Raw genomic sequence first — 22,181 nt, forward strand, 5'->3', positions numbered from 1 at the left:
CATTTCACTGATGAAGAAACTGAGGTTCACTGAGATGAATATTTACTTGTTCAAGGTCGTATATTTAGAAGTGGTGAAGTTGGGAATGGAAATTACATCTGTCCAACTTCAAATCATGTATTTATACCCATTTTATGACGGACCAAAGTCTTATGAGCTCTGTGGTATGTGATGTGCTAGACTTTGTACATATTTGGATAAAAAGGGCCAAATATGCAGCTGGTCCTTGAGCTGCTCAGAGTCCCTGGGGAAGACAACACATACATGACTGAATCGCAAGATGAGAACTGCTTAAGAGAGCTGCAGAGGGCACTGAGGGAGGCCAAGAAAGACTTAAAGGACCCCTTGGCTGAAACTTGCAGGTAAGTTGAATTTTCAATGCAAACAAGCCAAACACTGGAGGTTGTGATGGGGCAGGAAGCTGCATTTACCTCTCTCCAAAAGTGTATTGAGGAACATGAGAGCCACAGTGCAGAAGAATCAAAGTGTCTGGAAAAAAGGTCCCTACTTCTTTTGTGTCTACCAGGCTGGAACCAATTTCTCTCAGTGTATGCCCTCAGCCTTCTCATTTTGTCTAAAATCCAGTCTGTCCTACTTTTTTTGAAATAAAAGTCACTGAATAAGCCTCAGCAGGTGAAACTTAAGAGAGGTGGGGCCAAGGGAGTGTTTTTACGAATACAACACTGTTTTGGGGTTGCATGTAGAGGGGAAGAGGGAGTTGGGAAACCTGTGTTGGTCAAGTCTTAGCTCCATCACTAATTAGCTGTGTGACCTGAAGAAAGTGTCTATCTGTTTGAATCCCAAGGCAAAGGGGGCTGGACTAGACCATTCGAAATCTTCTTTCTGGCTCCGGGAGCCTTTAGAACAGGGCTTAGCAAACTTTATAAGGAAAGGAACAGACAGCGATTATTTTTGGCTTTGCAGGTCATACATCTACCTTGCTATAGAAGGTGTCTACCCATAGAAGTGGTTTGTCTCCTTAAATAGAAATCCTCTCACTTTGTCTGTGGCTACTCTTTCATGATTCTCCCCAGGTACAGTTTTCTTGGGTTGGAAAACAAACACTAAGTTGTACTTCTCTTTCGCTTATGCAAAGAGTCAAGAACACATCACCTCTGCTTTAAAGTAACTTTACTAACACCTCACTTTTCCTCAATTTGAAAGTGTCCTGGCTTTAAAAAATCTTTGTAAATTTTTTTTTTTATGCGTGGATTTTGTCCAGTGTAACTCAGAGACTGTTTCCCAGAGTCCCCCAGTGCTATCAACACACACTCCCCTCGCCTGACGTTGGGCAGTGGCTAGAGTTCAGTCCTAGACCTGGGCTCATATCAAAGTGACAGAGTTTTCATCTTTAGCTCCCCGAAGTTATACCTTTCCTGAATTGCTGTATTTTACTTAACATGCACTCCAATTCTTTATTGTTCCAGAGTGTAAGACTTGATTTCTATCTTACATTGGTTTTATTAAAGATATTTTTTTAAAAAAACATAATGGTTTGACTCAGTATATATATTTTCCATGAGACTGAAAGGAAGGATACCAAAAAAAAAAAAAAAAAAAAAAAACTCAGTTCTGGCAGGCATAGTATCCTCCACCATCACCTTTGGCATCCTGTGAAATAGAACATTCTGTGCTCATCCTTGATGTTGGAGTTTCTATACAAATTATTTTCTCTGGATATTTATTCCCTTAGACCAAAGAGGTATTTTTTAAATGGAAATAATGTTTCCAGCACTTAATGCATTGGCAAATACAGCCATCAGTACAATTTTGAGGAGAAACAGAAAACCCATCACATTGCTAAAGCAGTTACGGGGAATTTTTTTTCCCATGGATGAACTACAGCAATGACTGCTACAGACATGGGAAAACATTTTAACACTTCATAAAATTCCTTTTTGACAGCAGGGGACATAGAAGCCAAATTTCCCTTGATGGAAATAAAAAATGTTGGCTGAGATGTTCCTAAGAAGTAAATGATTTCAGAAAGCGTTTTCAGGCAGAAGAAATGTGGACGAGGACACCAATCTGCCTAAAAGGGGGATCACAGTACACAGAGATCAGAAACCCCTCACATTTCACTCTAGCACTTAGCACACAACCTGACACTTGACAAATATTTGTGGAATGAATTTAATCATTCATTCAGACACTTGAGGCTTTTACGATTTTACCCAAGAAGATAGATGAGGGCGTGACAGTGGAGAACTGTCAGTGCCCTGCGCAGCTGTCTTTGACAATAATTCTGACCAATCTTCAGCACCTGCAGAATCCAATGCACATAATCTCAGGGTCGAAATGGGGCTTAAAATTCACAGAGTAGCCCAAGAGGAGTAACCTTCACAGCAAGGTATAGGCAGAGCATTTGCACGGATTAATATCTGATCACCTGTTCTATGATCACTTTAGGAGCTTTGAACCTCATGGTTGGGTCCTGGAAGATACCTGTATTTAGATATCCAGAGATGATAAAGGATTCACATGGTTGATATGATAAGAACTGTAGAATCTTAAGGGTGGAAAGGAACCTTAGGGGATTATATGATTAAACCCTTTTATTACAGAGATGAGAAAAAGGAGACTTTAGTTGCTTAAAAGACTTCCCCAAAGTCACAAGGCTAATTAATGGTCAAACTTGGATTAGAACCAGATCTCTCTGCCTAGTCAAAAGTCTTTCCACCATCTGCAGTTTTTAAGACCTAAGATGAGGTTGATGCCATTTCCTATCACAAATGTATAAAGCAAAGTTGCACGATAGTTCTAACCTTTCCAATCTCCAGGTTGAAATAATATTGATAACAGTACTCTAATACTCCTACTGTAAAATTCTCAACTAAAGTATATGCTGTGTGCTCTACTTTAAAGAGAATGGCATATTAGAGCTAAGATCATTGAGATCATTTCACTAATGATCTAAAACAAACAAACAAAAAACACTTAGGTTGTGTTCTGCAATTATTAGGTTCTAGCCCAATTTTCAGCACCGCCTTCCTTTCCACCTGTGATTGGTCAACAACCAGTTTTTTTTTTTTTTTTTTCTTTTCCTGAGGTCTTCTATGTGCTTACAAGAATTATGCCAGGTCCAGAAGTGGCATAGTGAAGTACAAAAGAGAATAGTAAGTGGCCCATATCTCTATTTAGCCTAAAATCTTGCTAGAGGGAAAAGCAAGCAAACAAACCAATAAACTTGACACACATAAAATAATTAGAAAATAAGTGCTCAAGTAGATAGTCTTAACAAGTGCTGCAGAAGGTAGGGGAAAGGGAGATGATTATGGGTTATAATGGATGAACAAGGTTTCATGGACGAAATGTGATAGAAGTGGGCTTCAATTTTGGCACCTGGAGGAGGGGAAATATTTCAGGCAAGGGAAACAGCACAAGCAAATGTGTGGAGGTAGGAAAGAGGGTAAGTGCCAGAAGTAAATACTTCATTTTCTAGCCAGATGGCAGCATTTATACTCAGTGTCATGTCAGCACACCTCTTCAACTCTACCTGTAAGCTGTACTTTCATATTTATAATATTCTTAATTTTCATTTTACACACACACACACACACACAGACACACACACACACACACACTTAGAAAGCAAACTGTACAAGGAGCCAAGAGTCTTGATTCTAATCTGCCCATAAACTACTAAATACCCAAGGCCTCTCACGTCTGCTCTCTGAGCCTCAGTTTCCTCCTCTGTAAAATGAAAGGGTTTGGCCCAACCCTTTAAAGTCCCTCTTAGCTCTAACATTCTATAATTTCTACTTTTTATCCATGCTCATTATATGGATGGCACATATTCTTAAATTAATATTAATCCACCCTCTGCACTGCCGTTGGCTTTCCCATTTGCCTTTTCTCCAGTTTGTTCCCTTCTCTCTTACTAGAAAGCATGTTGGGAAAGTAGCAAAATGGGATATCGTGGAGTGTTTAAATTTTTATTAGATATGTGTGTGCTGTAATTACAGAAAGGCAAGCAAAACTTATCATCTTGGCATGCATATTAATAACTGAATGCGGTAGTCCATGCTTCCTGAACTTTATAAACAGCTCCTGTATGAGCTTTGAAATGACAAGCTTTGTTCATAACTGAGAAACTGAAAGTGGGCAGGTCTGTGGGGAGTTCCTATGAAGCACAAATTTTTAAAAAGCGAAGATCAAAACTCCAACGTCTCTGAGTTGGAAAACCTGGGGAAGTTTCTGGCAAATGGACGGGTTAAGAAATGGCATAAAGATGAGATTAGGATGCTAGTCTAGTGACATGACAAAGATGATTTACCTGTGCCGAATTTTTTTTCCCTCTTTTTTCTGTATGTAGCAAATGAGGTCTATCCAGCTGTCCCAGAAGGGAGGAGAAAGCCCTAGGTGCCACAGCAGGATAGACGATGTCCTCATTTAACGTCTTTCATACATAACTGGACATCCATAGTCAGGAGTAAAAAATCACCCCACGCAGAAGTGAATGGATGCTGTACTCCCCAAACTTCTGGTGGGGTTTAGTTACAGTCCCCTGACACTTTAAGCCAAGGCTTTGCTAAAAACAATGACTGTTTGATATTTAAGAGCTGGTCCTGGGGTGAAGACCAGAGATATAAAAAAGGTTAGAACTTTTGCAAATATGGACGAAACTAAACACCATCAAAGCTAGAGCTGCTGGACTTCGACGGAGACCTTTAAATAAATCACAGCTTATTCTGTATGTTATTATTAATGACTTGTGATGTTTTGCAAAAAACTTTTGTAAAGCACTGAACTTCAGGAACGGTATCTCAGCTTTCTTTCTCCTCAATGGCTGGACAGCAATCTAGGCCATACATGTGAGCCTATGGATCCTTTCCAAATGAAAGCAAGAACAAGTACACAAGCACGGAAAGGAGACAGGTGCATCTAATCCAGCTCATGGATCACACCTGAAGTTTCCCTTGTCCTGTACAACCAACTGGTTATTTCCAGCAAAATCCATAAGGGGACCCACATGCTTTTACCGTGCTTTGAACTCTGCAATGTACCTGAGCTTCCCTGGAAGCGGCTGAGTGAGCCCTCTGTTTGGGACACCCAGCCTGCTCCACTAGTTAGCTAGTTTGCCAATACACGTGCTTCCAAACCACCTCACAACAATTTCCCAACATTCCCCTCCTGTCCCACGAAGTCAGGAGATCAAGACCAGCTTGGCTGTTTAGTGGACAGGCTACCATGGAATGCCATGAAGGACGGCACTGACACTGGGAAGATCTTTTGGCATTGACTCTGAGGAGATCCCTTATGTGGGAGGGAGCAGTCGGGGCTGCTATGGAATAACCAGGAGATTTCCAGCCACCTGGAAGAAGGAAAACTGAGGTGCAATTCCTGAATACTCATGCTTAACAATTCTAATCTCGTTCTAAGGGAAGAAGCCAAAATGTGGTTCCTGTGGTATTGGCCAGGAATATTAATGCAGACAAATGGGGTGTGACTGGTTCTGCTTTCGGAAAATGCAGCAAGTGTGTCAGTCACTGAGGACTTTGGCAGTTATTGTTTTACCAGCATCCCCAAAGTACTGACACCAAACACATCTTACCACACTGAACAGAGCTGTGGAAACAGGAAGTGCAGTTGAAACACAAATATAGCTTCACCAGAGAGAGGTAAACTTGGGACAGGAAAGGAGATGCATTCAGATTAAAGGATGAAGAGATGTGTATGTACCTACCAGGTTAGTCAGGTTACTGCTAATCTTTTCACAGATTGGGTTCCTTTTGGCAGTCCTTTTTGTAACAGCACATAGAAGAAAATGGAAAGTTCTGAGGTTGCTCAATGAGATATGCAATCGTTCGGTTCTGCCTCACAGGCTTAATTCTAGCCCAGGCTCACATTTAAGGTATCCCCCATCTTCAAGTCATCCTGAAAGATCTTGGCTGTCAAAGATTCACATGAAGGCTCCTCAGAGTCTCCATGACTGGGGTGTGTATGCCCTGGTCAGCACTGTAGGATTTTCAGTCTTGGCTATTATCTGCCAACTGCTGAAATACTTCTCAGAACCAAATTACAGGGCTAAGGGGGACTCCCAAATAGTAACAGGCAGATGGTAAATACAGAGCCTGTTGGATGGTTACAATTGGGAATACTACAACATAAATTTTTGATGATTCTTTCACCCCAACTCTCCTGATATTTCCTAGCCTCTGACCAAGAATTTGGTAAAGTATGGCAATTTCCAATAAAAAGTATAGCTGTTGAGCTTTTTCTCTGATTTGCTTCATTACACATGCAAGTTGAAACCTCGTTTCCTGCAGATGATGCTAACATCAATGCCAAACTACTCAATGAGGTCACCAGAAATTTCTGAACTCACGGTTTCAGGGTTCCCTCCTGCCTGTCATCTGATTTACTCATTCATTCACTCACTCATTCAACCAATATTTCTTGCATATTTCTATGTTATAGGGCTTGATATATATTGATAACTAAAAAGGACATGTCTCTTCCTTTGTGATGCCTGCTATAATAACTAAAAGCAGACATATCATGAAATCGCTACTCATTTGGATAAGTGTTACAAGGGACCCTAATAAAGATGCAGGGGGCGGGGCGCGGTGGCTTACGCCTGTAATCCCAGCACTTTGGGAGGCCAAGGCAGGCGAATCACGAGGTCAGGAGATCGAGACCATCCTGGCAAATATGGTAAAACCCCATCTCTACTAAAAATACAAAAAATTAGCCATGCATGGTGGCACATGCCTGTAGTCCTAGCTACTCAGGAGGCTGAGGCAGGAGAATCATTTGAACCCAGGAGGCAGAGGTTGCAGTGAGCCGAGATTGTGCCACTGTACTCCAGCCTGGGTGACAGAGTGAGACACCATCTCCAAAAAAAAAAAAAATGCAGCGATGGCAGATCTACTAGAAGAGGGTGGACCAGAAAGACCTCTCTGAAGGGGTGGCCCCTCATCCAAGACCTACAGGATAAGAAGACGTCAAGCACACAGAGTATGGGATAGGGCACCCCAGGCAGAGGGAACAGAATGTGTAAAGACCGAATGGTGGAAGGTGGTTTTGATGGGGCTCAGGGGGAGAGAGGTCAATGGGGATGATGCATGGTGAGTCTGAGGATAACTGAAGGTAAAGAGGTGGGCACAGAGAGCTCTGTCGGCTAGGGACAGTGAATATTGTCTAAATGCAATGGGGAGCTACTCAAAGGGTTTAGTGGGGAAGATGTGATCTAATTTGTAGCAGATGGAATGTGAAAATAAATCAAACTAGAGTAGAAGTAGAAAGGGAGGCACTCTGTATGACAAAAACTGCAAAATTCTTCCTAGTAGCCGTTCTCCACTCCTGCCTTATTATGAGAACTCCAATTTTACTCTGGAGAGCGGTAGACCCAGTAAAAATTGTATTTCTCACATTCTTTGTAGTTAGGCGTGGCCAGGTATAATAATTCTGCCTAATGAGACCTATGTGGAAGTTAGCTGGGAATGGATTTTGGGGCAAGTTTTGCTTTCTTGCTATAATGATGCAACTCCTTCATGTGTCTTTCTTCCTCTTTTCTTACGTGATTTCAGCCTGGAAAAAGAAGATGTGATGGCAAGTGAAGCAGCAGCAACCATCATAGACAACTATCCACGTAAAGCGAACAGCACCAGAGAGAGCTCAGCCCCGGCAGCCTTGAACCACTGGACCAGTGCCAACAAACCCCACATCTGGATTTTACTGTGTCCCAAGAGAAAAATCTTCTACTTGTCTCAGATGCCGTTTGGCAGAATTTTCTGTTACTCACACGTGGGTGCCATGTCTAACTGACACATCAGGTAACCAAAGCCTGACTTGGGTGGTGGCGGTTACAATGAAGAAGGGTGGGCCGAATCGGGGTATATTTTTGAAGGGAGAAACAACAGGACTTCCTGATGAGCTAGATGTCGGTTGTGGTGGTGGGAGATGGCAATTATAAAAAGTACAAGACTTTGGCTTGAGAACTTATGAGAATGGGAAGGAAAAACCAAAAGAGGTGCAGGTTTGAAGATTAGAAGCAAGGATTCCATTTTTGATATTTCAAAGTTGAGGTGCCTAAGAGGCAGTCTCTACTCCTGTGGTTTCCAGGAGACAGGATCTTGCTGGCCCTGTTCCACCCCTTCATTCACTCCTTCTCAGGGAGTGATGAGCCAGCCTGCCCAGGGAGAGTGCCTGTTCTGCTCACCTACTCCCTTGCTTAGGCATCCAAAGTATAGCCTCCAGGAATGTGGCTGGGGTCTTCAGTACCGCCTGCAGCTGGATGCTCAACACAATATCCAGCATTCAGAAGCCAATTATTGCTGTAAATCTCCACATCACTTTCCAATTTGGTTGTTATACCAAAAAGTATTTGTAGTCCCACATGCTACACTTTTCTGTCTATCTCTCAGTTGCTTCAAATATGGGCCAACTGACACCTATATAATGACAGGTAGACATTTTGTGTTCTTTCAGCCACATCATAGGGGCCTCATTGTAATAGGTGCCTCTTTCAATAGTTACTGCCAAAGAAAATGAAGTTCTCGCCTATTCATGGCTGCCCTCTTATCTTTATTGTTAGAGTCAAGGGTTGAGTCTTCCTTGCCCGTTGGGACTATAAACTGCATGGGAATTAGAACTTATTTAAAATTGATGCCAGTGAGCAAAAGGTAAACATACAGTAACCATTTCACTGTTCAGGCACATGACTTCTTACTATAACTCTGAAGAAATTGTATGATTAGAATTGTTTTACTGTGCTCTCTCTTATTTTTCTCCACTACCAGTTCACTCTTACCTTCCCTCCATCCACTGATCCATTCTTTCCTTCCCTCCTTTAAAAACTGCTGTTAATGTTGCTTTTCTTTATTCTATCCCTAATAACCTTAGAGTTTCTAGACATACACTGTTAAAGAAAGGGTCATTCATCAAGCCTGGTGAATCTAGGTAATGTGGTCTGGTATCAGTCTGTGTAAGGACAGAGCAGTCTTATTTTTCCTATTCCTTTTCTTTAAAGACAGATTGGTCTTATACTGGATATTAGATCACTTACCAGAATTTACATTTGGGAATTTGTTATACGATATGCTACGCTGCTGTAAAACCTGTCTTTTGATAAAGTCATATAAGATACTTTTACATTTAAGATCTCGGTTTTGCCCTCTCTTCCATCCCATCCTGACAGATACATTATTCCTTGTGTTTGCACTGATGAACGAGGTGATAGGCATTTTGGCACACTACATCACAGAAAATAGTACTTATCTTCAGAATGGAAATATACATCCCACATGTCACTATCGCGTAGGGCCCTGCACCTGGTATGGAATGGAGCGTGGCATTGTTACAGTGTCATTCAATGGCTTTTACCAAGCAAGAGAACATCGGCAGCTGTGATGCATGATGCCGCTGTGACATTAACTACAGACACAGATAGAGTGCCCATAAAAAAAATATACGCCCTTTTTTTGAATAGAGCTCTGGGTAATTACCCTGACTATTGTTCTAAGAGAAAGCCCCATTTACACCCCTTCATCATTTAGACTCTGGACATAAAAAAAAAAATCACTGGCATTAAGTAGTTAAGGCAATTTGCTTTCCAAATGAAGAAAGGACAAAAAAAATTCCTGCTCTTGAGTTGCTCATTTTGACAGCCACAGCTCACCCAAATAAAAGATCCTGAGGAGTTTTTCTGATAGTACCCTTTTCCTACACAGAGCCCAAGGAGAACGTGTTCAAGTTTGCTTTCTGCTGTCAGCACTAGGAGGACACAGGGGGCTGTGTGGACAGCCTGCGGGTGAAGGGTGGTGGCCCTGCAGCTATGATATGAACTGTCGTGGGTCCAGCAGGCACAGATGCATCTAGCTGCCCTGCCCTGGTGGCCAGGCTTGCTGTTCTGAGGAAAAGCTACAGAAACGTTGCTCACCTTGAGAAGTAAACTCTCAGGGCAGGGTCCATGTTCCTCCAAGGTGCCACAGAACATGAAATAGGTTATGAGGTTTGCCATTCAATGTGGAGTAAAAATGGGAGATTATTGAACTACTTACCCCCAAATGAAAAAATAAAATTAATCGAAAAGAAAAGGCAAAATCACAACAAAAGAGATGGCCCCCAACATTTTACTTACATTGAGTGAGAATCCCAGTTAAGGCATTTTTGAAATTCTCCTTGGCTTCCTCCATCTCCTGCTCATGTGTGGCTTTTTCATTCATGAGCCGGCGGACGTGGCTGTTGGCCGACTGCACCATGGAATAGAACTGGTTTGCGGAACGCCGATTCACCTCCCCTCGTTCAATCCAGGAAAGCAGCACTGTGATCGCCTCTGAAAACTTGCTATCATCTGGAAATGGAAAACCACCAAGTACAAATCATGCCAAGATGAGAAAATACACTTGATTCGTATTCCTCTCAAAAGACAGAGCATAGTCCAACCTAGTGGATATATTTTCAGAACTCAACAAATTAGCTTTCCTGAGACTGACTGCCATATAATCACTTAATTTCTCTTTTCTCATCTAACTTCAGGGCACCATAGAACCACTCAGGAGGTTCACATTCTCATCTACCAACTCCATGAGCTCAGCTATAGGAGATTTGTTCTGGGCATTCTTAGGAATAAGGTACAGCCTAATTCTTCCACCAAACCTTGTTTTCTCTTTCTTAAGATGGACTTGAAAAACTGTTATTAACCTACTTGGTCTCTACTTCATTTCTTTGTTCCTTTAACAAAAATATTACACAGTGTTACCAGTTTTCTGATTTATAGAATCAGCTGAGTTAGTGTTAAAATGTGGAAGAAAGATTGGATTACTTTAAAACTGGTTGTAATGTATGGTGCTATCCCTAAGGCAGGTATTAGGAATAAGTCAATTCTTGTTCTACTGTAGTTCAAAACGAATTCCATTTTAGGGCTAATACCATATATTTAATTAGGCTGAAAAACAGAATATTTCCTAGTTTTCCACAAAAGAGAACATGTTTCCTGAGGTGTTCAGTGTTTGCTTTGGATTGCTAAGGAAAGCCCATTTGAACCCGGTTTGAGATGTGTGTGTGTGGTGTCGGGGGGGACAGGAAGTAGGAAATGCAGTTCCATCTGAAAATAAGTGATAAATTCTATTTCAAAGAAAACAGACTTGCCTATTTGGGAATGGTTACTGAACAAACCTGTGTTGTGTGGCTTGGAGGTGGAGAAAAAGGAAGTTTGTGGGTGATTAAGTTAATTAGAACTGGAAGTTGTATGTCAGCTGTTACAACATTAATCGATCTGACTACTGCTGAAGGCTCACTGCCTACTTTCCAGGCAAACCTGAGGGGAGAATCCTTTCATTTGTATTCTGCAATCCCTAGAAAATGTGCTTTAGGGGAAAATATCCTACATTTTTACAAGTAAACTAGGTAGACTCTGAATTCTAAAACTCAGGAGCAAAATTAGATTGAAAGATTCAGATTCTTACCCATTCGTTTAAAAAATACTGAGGGTCTACTGTGTGCCAGGCATTGTCCCCTCCACTGGGGGGGCATCGGAGACATCCTTATGTATTGTTTGCATATAAACATACATACAGTCCACACGAATAGACAGGGGGAGATTCATACTTGAGAAAAAGATTTCATTTCACTCAGCAGATTTTAAAATCAATCATCGAGTTCTTATTAGTATTTTACACATCATACGAAACCTTCCCACCATTGAATGCTTTGTAAATTTATAGGGTGCTTTACAAACATCTTTAGTGTCTTTTCTCCCAAAGACCTCCTCCCAGACCACTACAGCTTCCTTAGTATGGCTGCTGCTTGCCCAGGAGGTGCGTGTCCTGAAAGAAGGTAGGGCTGAGCCTAATTTAAGGTCCTGCGGTTGAGCTCTGCCTTCCCCAGGGAAGAAAGCAGCTTTTAGGGATGTGCCCATGCTCAGCCACCATTCTAAGCCCTCTCCTGCTGCACAGCGGCCTTCTAGATTTGGGGATCAAAGCTTTTTTTCTGAGCGAACCTGCCCCCCTGCCCTCACACTTTAACCAGAGGAGACAACTGGCCTGGGGGTGCTCACAAAACACCCTGTGAATGACAGACTCAAGTTGCCTTGAAAATCTCAACCCATAGGCACAGAACACACTTACTGAGTATTGTAGCCGCTTATACCATTTTGTTAACTCGGGAATTTCAGTCTAAGTTCAACCCTCAGTGAACTCCAGCTGCAATGGTTTCTTATCTCATTTCATGGACCGAAGCGGCTTGTATAAGATAAAATCCATCACACAACTTAACATTACGTTCAGTCCATGGAGAGGCCCATAATTTAACATTATGTTTGTGAGAGGCCCACTGCCACCGTTACTGGCGGAATAAATTTTGCCTCCCTCCACACTCTCTACCTCTCTTCCCACCAATATATGTTAGGAGAATGGACCTCAGCAAAGACAGCGGAAATAAACTTAATGCTCAGAAGAAATCTTTTTTTTTCCTCTGAAAAGATAACAACAGAAAAAGAGAACACTGATTTCATGTACTATTTTTTCCCCTTTGCTATGAGTTTCATGTCTACATAACAGAGAAAGAAAAATCCTTAACATTTTTGTTATGAGCTTTACAGGGACAGAGTGTAATGCTGTTCTCCTCTTTCTCTCATATACAGGTAGTTTTTCCTTCTCTTGCTCGTGGTGGCTTAGTTCATAAATAGACTAACTTTAGTATTAGGAAAAAAACACTTCAATTTTAAAAACGTATGTTTGCTCAAATGGTCTGAAAGCCACATTTTATTGCTCGTCACACCTAGACCTAGAGCACAATACATTCACCTGCAGATTATAGTTTCAGAAAGAGGAAACAATATGCTTAGGATTAAGCCACTGAAAATACACGCTTTCAAAAGTAAGTAGCCAAGAGATTTTCTAACATGTTAACAAGTACTAGGAGGCAGAATTCCATTAGCCTAGAAGAGGAATATAGTTTCATAGACTCCCAATTTCATCTTCATTTCTGAACTTTCTGAAACTGACAGGCCGATATATGATTGATGTACTGACATTCAAATTAAATTAAAAAAACATTAGTTAAGGCATGCTTGATAACTCCAGTCAATATTTGTTGCCATGTAAGAAGTGACTTTAATTTATATTAATTAAGACTAAGCCAGTAACTCCCTCTGGATGGCTACAGGAGGATATTGGGAGCGGTCATTTTCAGTACTCAACTGTAAATTCAATTTTGTATTCAGTGGAAAGATCACTGAGAAGGCAGAAAACAATATAAACTAATTTAAACAGGATTTAGATTGCAGCATTATTAAAGCTATTCATGTGGAAAGAAATTAACACTGCTCATAAAAATCACATCAAAGACGCACTTATAAAAATTCCAAATACTTTCTGTGAACATGCTCAGGCATAACTCTGAATGTGGATGCAGTTTAGAAGCTAGAATGTGCAGATGTGCTTTTTCCACAGTAAGAATTGGGAAACATTGGTATATTATGGAGGGAATATAAATCATTTGCTCATTAGAAATTGCCCACCGTTTTCTAATCAGGATCCTCACGACGTTAATGCACCTGAGTTAATAGACAGGTTCATTTATGAGTCTTGCTTTTTTCCTTTCCATCCATCCGTCCCGCTTCCTTTGCCAGAGCCCTCTTTGTTAAACAGCACGGCATGCCTCCTGCATTTGCTCATGCTGTGCACTTATCCTTGGGTCTCTCACACTCCTGGTCCCCCAGGCAGCTTTTATTCTTCCCTGAAGATTCTGCAACTCTAGGATGCATTCGGTGTCTCTTTGCTATGTTTCCACAATACCCTGCATATCCTGCTATTAAAGCATTAGTTACTCTGTACAGTAATAGTTGGTTTACCGATCTGTCTCCAGTTTTGAGGGGCTAATATGAGAATAAAATTTCCAAAACATATTTCAGTCCTCTGGTGACTGAGTTTTTCCCTTTGTATTTTATATGTCATTGCACTCTACAGTAGTTCCTCCTTATCCACAGTTTCACCTTCTGGGGTTTCAGTTACTGTAGGTCTCAGTTAACTGTGGTCAACCGCAGACCAAAAATAATAAATGGAAAATTGCAGAAATAAGCAATTCATCCATTTTAAATTGCACACTGTTCTGAATGGCATGATGAAATGTCACGCTGTCTCACTCTGACCTGACCCGGATATGAATCATCCCTTTGTCCAGGGTTGATTGTCCATCCACATTGTCTACACTACCTCCCTGTGAATCACTTAGTAGCCACCTGGATTGCCAGATCCACTGTAATGGTACAGCAGTGTTTGTGTTCAAGTAACCCTTATTTGGCTTAATAATGGCCCCAAAATGCAAGAGTAGTGATGCTGGCAATTTGGAAATGTCAAAGAAAGGCCACAAAGTGCTTCCTTTAAGTGAAAAGGTAAAAGTTCTTCACAATAAAGAAAGTAAAAAATTGTATGCTGAGGTTGCTAAAATCTAGGGTAAGAACAATTTATCTATGAAATTGTGAAGAAGTAAAAAGAAGCTTGCGCATAGTATATATAGTGTTCAGTACTATTCATGGTTTCAGGCATCCACTAGGATCTTGGAATGTATCCCCCAAGGATAAGGGGAAACTACGTATTCCCAATAGATTTGTAGCAATTGATGCTGGAAAGATACAAATGCAATGGTTAAAAGTTAGGAAACATCATAGTTGATAATAAACATTTAAATTTCATGTCAAAGAGTATTTTCACACATGCCATTATCTACCAGAGATAGATGTTCTCATGACAATTAAGCTGAATGATCCTGTTATATACTTCAGGCTTCAGAAGTCATTATCACTGGCAATGAAAGTTAAGAGTGTCAGAGAATCCCACAGAAGCAAGGCCCTCTGCAGTGAGGCACTAAACGGTTTATCAAATAACTCAAAAATGTTTTTGAAAGCCTTTTTAATTTTGGGAAGGTAATTGCCCTTTAGCTTTGTGAAGAGTAAATAATATTATAGTGATACTCTCAGATGTCACCGCTGGAATCCACGCCCATCTCATTTCATTTCTGGTTACTTCAGACTTTGTTAACCTCCTTCCCTCTCCCTCTCTTCCATGTTTCTTGAGAACTTGGCACACAGTAGGCATTACAAAACTGCATACGGGAGAGCTCTTTGCTATTCAAAGACCAGGCGCAGAAGCAGCCTTTGCGAGCTTGTTAAAAATGCAGACTCAGCCTTTCCCACACCTCCAGAATTGGAATCTGCATTTTACTCCAGGTGATTTCTATGCGCGTGGAGGTTTGCGAAGCACTGAATTAAGGACTCCGTGAAGGCCAGGCAAACTGGTTAGGAGCTGACCAAAGTTAAGAGATAATGAAAACCTGAAGTGGAAAGTAGCAGCTGAGATAGCAGAGACTTTCAAAAGGAATAGATGTGATTCTTAAGAGCTTTGTGAGTCTCTATCCCTGTCCCCGTGACCAATTAAATAGCTGTCACTTCTATTCAGGGAAAAAAAAAAGTGTTCAAGACTTGGAAATCGGCACAGAGACTATTACAGACCCTTTCTATGGAATGCTGGGCATGAATTACCTAATTCTACAGGGGGTGGGAACCTTTAATTCTTTGGCTAATCTCTGACTAGGCTATTTTACAACTTTGTAGGAGTAGAACATAAATCGTGGCAAACTGATTACAATACAAATAATTCCTCTCTGTAACAATGCAAATTAATTTTTGTTCAGTAGAAAGTGTAAATCTTTATAAAGTGAATTCTCCTTTGAAACAGTTTTAACATTTTCTTGGTCTCCTCATTAATTCGTGAGTTAAATGACATCATTGGCACATGTTCATTTTATATTTGTAAGACAGTCATGATTTCACTGCCACAGTATCCTTTAACAGAAGACAGGGCCCATGCTACAGTCACATCTGAAAGTCCAGGGCATGGCACAAAGTGGTGGGTACCTGGTGAATTTTAATTAAACTGATATATAGATAATGATGGGGAAAAGGAACCAAATTGGTAAGCGTTTTTTGTTTTTGTTTTTGAGATGGGGTTTTGCTCTTGTTGCCCAGGCTGGAGTGCAATGGCGCGATCTCTGCTCACTGCAACCTCCAACTCCAGGGTTCAAGTGATTCTTCTCCCTCAGCCTCCTGAGTAGCTGGGATTACGGGCATGCACCACCACACCTGGCTAATTTTCTATTTTTAGAAGAGATGGGGTTTCTCCATGTTGGTCAGGCTGGTCTCGAACTCCTGACCTCAGGTGATCCACCCACTTGGGCCTCCCAAAGGGCTGGGATTACAGGTGTGAGCCACCACGCCCGGCCGTTAAGTGGTTTTTTCCTCCCACTTTGTGTGCACAGGAAGAGGCAGCCCTGAATTTTGAACAATAGATGGAATAAGAGCCAAGCCGGGAGCACTGAATATGAAACTTAGGTGGGCTATAGTTTCCTTATTTACACCTGGGTCTATAAAGGAACAATGAGGAGACAGGGATTTTATGTTTGAACAGAACGTGGGAAAACAAGGAAGACATTCTAAAATGCTTTTCTTTCCAAAGAAATGGAGGGACACACACATGTGTACACACATACACACACAAGTAAAAGTGTGTCTGTAGTTATCAATGATTTCTGGCTCCAAAGACAGCCAGAAATTGCTCACAGTGTACAGTCACATAGTCATCTAAGCAGATTTGGAATTTCAGTATGGTCAAAGCATTGCTGCTATCACAATCCCCAAATTTCTGTACATGTCCCTAAACATGTCTCCTTTTCCTGGCTGCTCAATTAACCCTGCATCAACTAACCAGATCACAGACAGCATAAAAGGCTAAACAGACAGGTAATGTTCCCTTCTACCCCCAAAACACACATGCAATCTTCTTAACTAGTTAGTAGCTGTAAAAATGAGAAAATTAAGGCAGCAATATGAAAATGCACCGATTATTCCTGCTTCAGGGTCAAGCAAAATGTTTCTAAATAAAACGGCCTATCTTACCTCTATGAAGGTCAATAACACATAAGGAAATAATTTGCAAACAGGCTCCTATGTTTCATATTTCCCTTACCCTATGAAGGAAGTCTGGCTTTTAGCTAATGGGACATCCACTTGGCTCATAACATTATTGATTTTTACTTTCATGGAACCATAAATATTGACAAACATCTCAGCAAAATGCTAGTACCACATCTGCCCCTTCCTCTGTCTGGCAGGCTGACATGGGGCCATTCTATATGCAAATCAGAGTCCAGTTCTCTGGAAATTATAACTGTTGATCCCAGGAGGATGGTACTCTTGTTGACACATTAGGGAATCCCAAAGGCCCTGCTTGCAAGGCTTTGTCAGGACTTCACCTGATTCAGAGAGAAACTCTTCATTTCATCACAAAATGAAAGATTATGTGAAGCTTTCTAAGGGGGTAAAAAGTACACAAAAACTTTTAAATGCTCTTGCCAAGAGAAATCCCAGTGAATTAGAATATAATCCTTCCTCACTGTCTAATCAATCTCTTCCTTCCACAGTCCAAACACAGGGTTCCTCCAGGGGTGGATGGTCTGTGTTAGACACACTGAAATTCATTATCTCATCTGCCTGGTGCCACTGTTTCCCATAAAGTGTAATTATGGTGTTATTGAGCTCCATCTCACTTTCTCAAAGCCATGCTATAAACTTAGGGTTTCTGAGCAGTTACTTCCCAGTCGGTCTTCATTAAGTTGAATTGTCTCACAACGATGTCTATTTAACCAGCAGGATGCCTACTAATTTTCTTTTTTAGAATTTGTATTAACGTAACAGGCACTGGATGACTCCATGTCTCAGACACTACACAAACACAATAGTGTTACCTCTGGTTTCAGAAGGTCAAGTAGCCAGTGAATGGGATAACCTGGTCCTGGAAGATCCTCCCTCTCTCACTCCGGCACTGCCCATCTGGGCTGGCTTTCTCCCCTGCAACAGCACTTTGCACTTTCCACGTATAACAAGGGGATTAGTATGTTTATTATAATAAATATACTATTATAATAGTGCACTATTATAAGTGGCAAACACAAGGTGATTTGTTATTGCCTCTGTCACTCAAGACATCTAAACTCTTTGAGGCAGGGGCTTGTTCACTGTTGTCCTTTCCACCACTGGCTAGGTCAGTGCCAGGCATATGGTAAAATACTGATTAATGAATACTTCTTGAGTGATTGGAAGGATGGCTGAGCACACATCGCATCATTTCCATGTACATCCGGTCATGCCCAGTAGAACCACTGGCCAGAAATTCAATGTGCTCATAGATCCAAAGAGCAGAAGAAGAGAGAAAAGAATTATTTTACTGAGCACCTACTATGTGCACAGTTTTAGCATTGGACAGGACATGGAGAGGGCATTGTGGGTCGTAAGAAAGACTTGGTTTGTACAGATTTTGCTAAATAAAGCTGAGTTTCAAAGAGAAAATGGTAAGAATAAACAAGTATGATATAAAATAGAAGAAAGTATCTGTAATAAATCTAAGTAAGATTTCTCAGGGGAGGAAAAAAATCAAATCCAATTAGGTATTTTCAGATTGCATTTCCATTTCCTCTCTGACACAGATTTCTTTACCTTAGGTCTTGACTGTATTTTATGTCCCCATATCAATGAAATAATCTTCAGGGAAACAGGGTCCTCAGCTCTTCCTGTCTGGCTTTGCAACATTATAAGGAGCATGGAGTGGATTTCCTCTCTAAGGCAGCCAATTTCCTAAGCAATTAAATGCTGTTTATATTCCAAACTCTATGCTTGGGTTGAAATTGTCAAGCTTGATATTACCTGACTCTTGCCTAAGATGTGTCCCCAGCTAGTTCATTCTACTGTAACAGCCATCTATTAAGATTTCCAATCTGTTCTTTCCTCAAGGGATCACACAGTACTTGGCAAAGGTACAGCTTCTGAATTCTGCAAATTATACTCATCTATATAAATATATACTTTTGAAATGGCAAGGCTTGCAAATTACTTTACCAAATTGACATCCCAATCTGTTATCCTCTAAAAGGAGAGGCAAATGCCACATACTTCATACGTGCGGAGACACTTCCGTACTGGGTTCTTAAAAACAAAACTAGATGATACACTTTTATGAAATTCCTCCAGGAGGTCACAGATCAAGGTGCTAGTTTTTGTCACTTCTCGGTGTGGACAAACTGAATACAGTTAGTCTGTGTAGATCATAATCTGATACCACAATACATTGGATATTAAAGAAAAATTATTGTTCCAGTGAACACTCCTTGTTGAGAACATTGCTGCTATATCTCATTTTGGCTACTCCTTGCAGTTTCTAGGCTGGAGGGAAAAGTGAGATGATGTCTGTATCTGCACTGCATATGCCCTTTATTAAAGGGACAGCTATGGCCTATGTATTTACATCGGTAAGACATGGTTTCTCAAAGCAGCAGAACACACCACAAGAGCCTCAGCAAGAAGCATTCCTTGGTTACGGTGCGGGTATTTCAGTGGCAACTGCAGTTGATTAAGGATTCTCAAGCCCTGGATGGAAGATTGGAAGCACAGCGCCCCCGCTGCCACCTTTTTTTTTTTTTTTTAAAGTGTAGAATGTCAACTTCCTATCTTCCTAAAATAGGTGTTAGGCAGCTTTTCATACATTTTTCTTAGTGAAAACATCCAATCCACTTTATACACTGCCAGCAATACACCAGTTATGTTCTAAAACACTTGAAGGATCAATCACATCCCTCTTCTCGTCAGAAATCTGTGATGGCTTCTCCACTGTTTACGGAATAAAACCAAATTCCAGCAATAGCCTTCGGGGCTCTGCCATCTGGCCCAGACTGCCATTCTAGCTTTACCTCGCTCTAGAAAGGCAGCTTCTATGCTGAATTCCTTTCTGCTTCTGTGGGATTTTATTCTTAGGTTTCCAGCCTCTAACTAGAATGGCTTTATGCCTCTTTTTCTCCTAGGGAAAAACAATCTAGTTTATTCTGCAAATTTCAAATTATGCCTCCTGTATAAAGACTTTCTTGACACTTTCATCAACATTATTTGCACTGGCCCCTGAATCCTCAAAACACGGTGCATATACGTTGGTTGACAATCATGCCACTGACTTGGTATTACAGTTAATTGTTTATCTGTAGACACCCACATGTGGCCGGCAACTGTGACTTATGTTCTCTCATCAAATCCTGACAGCACTCAATGACCTGAGGAGGGTCTGACCATCATTTTCCTGTAAAATGCCCATATATTTGCTCAGCTCACACAACTTTGGTCAGTAACAGAACTGAATTCACACGTCATCCTAACTTCAAAATCTGGCATCTGTAGTTCACGGGGGCAGGTACTAGAGCCTTCCTATGTCTTTATTTCCCACAGCATAAGACACCAGGGAGGGCCTCAGAAAACATTAGAAGAAATAAAACATACGCTCTTCTCTTGCTAATCGTCCTGTAAATGTTGCATGTATCCCCTCAACTGCATCTCTGAAGACAGGGATCCCATTCTGTGTTTCTTTTCTATTCTCGATGGACCCCAGCACCATGTCTGCAATTTTGCCTGATGAAGGCTTTCGGAGTCTGGTAAACAGGCACACTCTACAGGGCTGGAGGAACACTAAGAACGCCCCACCAATGGCACAAATACTTGCCTGGCTCATTGAACACTGGGTCAGAATAGCCTGCTTTGGGGACCTTTCTGTCCCCTCATTCAGTGAGTTTTGTTGAGTGACTGTACATATACACTTTAATGGAGAACATGGGTGAGCATTCTGGGAAGGGGCAGGGTTCTGTCCCAGGCAGAAGATGAAGCCCAGGTGTCTGCAGCTTCCAGGGGACCTCCCAGCTACCCCACCCCAGCTCTGTAAAGAGTCTGTGCTTACACCAGACTCTTAGGGCCATCTTAAGGCATAGCAGACATTGTACTGAAGGGACAACGGTGAAGAGGCAGGAGAAACGCACAGGGGTTCCGTGTCTGGGGATCCCTGTGCAGGAAGAAAAGCCAGCGTGGGTGGCCCATACCTTTCAGCTTTTCAGCTAGCAGAGCGGCTTCGTGCTCTGAGTAGTGCATTATGGCGGGCGGGGATGGGGGCCGGAGCCGGTCCTCCTCCAGCTTGCGCCGGTGCCGCTCCTCCCGGGCACGCATCCTCTGCTTGCATTCCCACTCATAGAAGTCATCCCTGGCCTGGGCAAAGTCCACATGAAGGCGGCCTGAATCCTTTTTGTCGGTGCTAGACCCTAATCGCATCCTGTAACCTGAAACCAATGGAAACTCTGGTCACACCATAATGTCACAATGGCCACATGTTTTTGGTCCAGACCTTCAAGGCACACTTAGGCAAATGCTCACTTATTTCTTTGCTGTCACTACAGATACATTTCCCATAGGAGGCGGGAAGCAATTATCCTCTTCCCCAGCAATCTTGAAGCTTTGTCAAGTTAGGCCTATTACAGGTTTGGGGATAAACACACCTTGGAGAGTTGTCTCCGAGGGCTGCTTACCCATCTTCCAAACCGGTATCCCCAAGAGAAGATGATCTCAAGAACTAGGGTCTTATCATGATCATTCCTTCTTCCCCCTGGCTTCTAGGAAGCTCAGAAACAAATTTGGCATGCAGCATTTTTTTCCTCTATTTTTTTATGTTCTTGGTTTTATTATATTTTCAGTTTACCATAATTCTATTGTACAGGTGAAATATGAGTAACTAAAGAGCATCTATGATATTTAAAAAGATCTACAAAGTGAATTCCAGAACACCTCACTCACAGGCTATTGCTACATTCCCCCAGAAAATGCCGCTGCTCAGTTCTCTCTCAGCAGCTGCAACAGGCACGATTACCAAGGCAATTTTGCAACGCTGTTTTATTTCCACTTATCCTCTGGGGCACGCAGGAGAATATTTTACCTGCAATCAAGAGGCCTCACCGCTGCCTTCCTCACAGCCCTGCAGCACCTCATCTGGTATGCATCACCACACAAATTGTTCATGTAATATTTTAAGGCCACAGGAGCCCGGTGCAAGAGCCCAGAGCTAGACAAAGAAAAAAATGGGCCTGGAAATCTTTAGGGGATTCACTGTGAGCTACCCAACTTATATAAAGATTATGAGCAGAAACTTGATCTGAGAAATCAACACTAACAGAACTGAAACCAGTCAGCCGGCCTAACTTCAAATGAAGAAGAATTGACTTTGAGGTTGCTCTTCAGTTTGGGGTACTCAGATTTTCAGAACATAAATCCAGGTCCCAGCAGGACCACAGCTGCTGGGGGCTGCCAGAGGAGAGAGCAACATAAG

The 22,181-nt window shown here is 41.7% G+C and overlaps 1 protein-coding gene across 10 annotated transcripts in view; it reads right to left on the reverse strand.

The window, feature by feature from the left end:
• Window positions 1-22,181, reverse strand: part of ENOX1 (ecto-NOX disulfide-thiol exchanger 1) — a 585,101-nt gene that overhangs the window by 130,072 nt on the left and 432,848 nt on the right. For all 10 annotated transcript variants that reach the window (XM_025364772.1, XM_025364776.1, XM_025364770.1 and 7 more), the window contains 2 exons: window positions 20,908-21,141; window positions 10,085-10,297 (listed from right to left, as the gene is read on the reverse strand). In XM_025364772.1, the coding sequence (XP_025220557.1) occupies window positions 10,085-10,297; window positions 20,908-21,141 (447 nt within the window). The remainder of the gene's footprint in view (window positions 1-10,084; window positions 10,298-20,907; window positions 21,142-22,181) is intronic.

The sequence above is a fragment of the Theropithecus gelada genome, chromosome 17 (assembly GCF_003255815.1).
Source record: "Theropithecus gelada isolate Dixy chromosome 17, Tgel_1.0, whole genome shotgun sequence".
NCBI classification, from domain to species: Eukaryota; Metazoa; Chordata; class Mammalia; order Primates; family Cercopithecidae; genus Theropithecus; species Theropithecus gelada.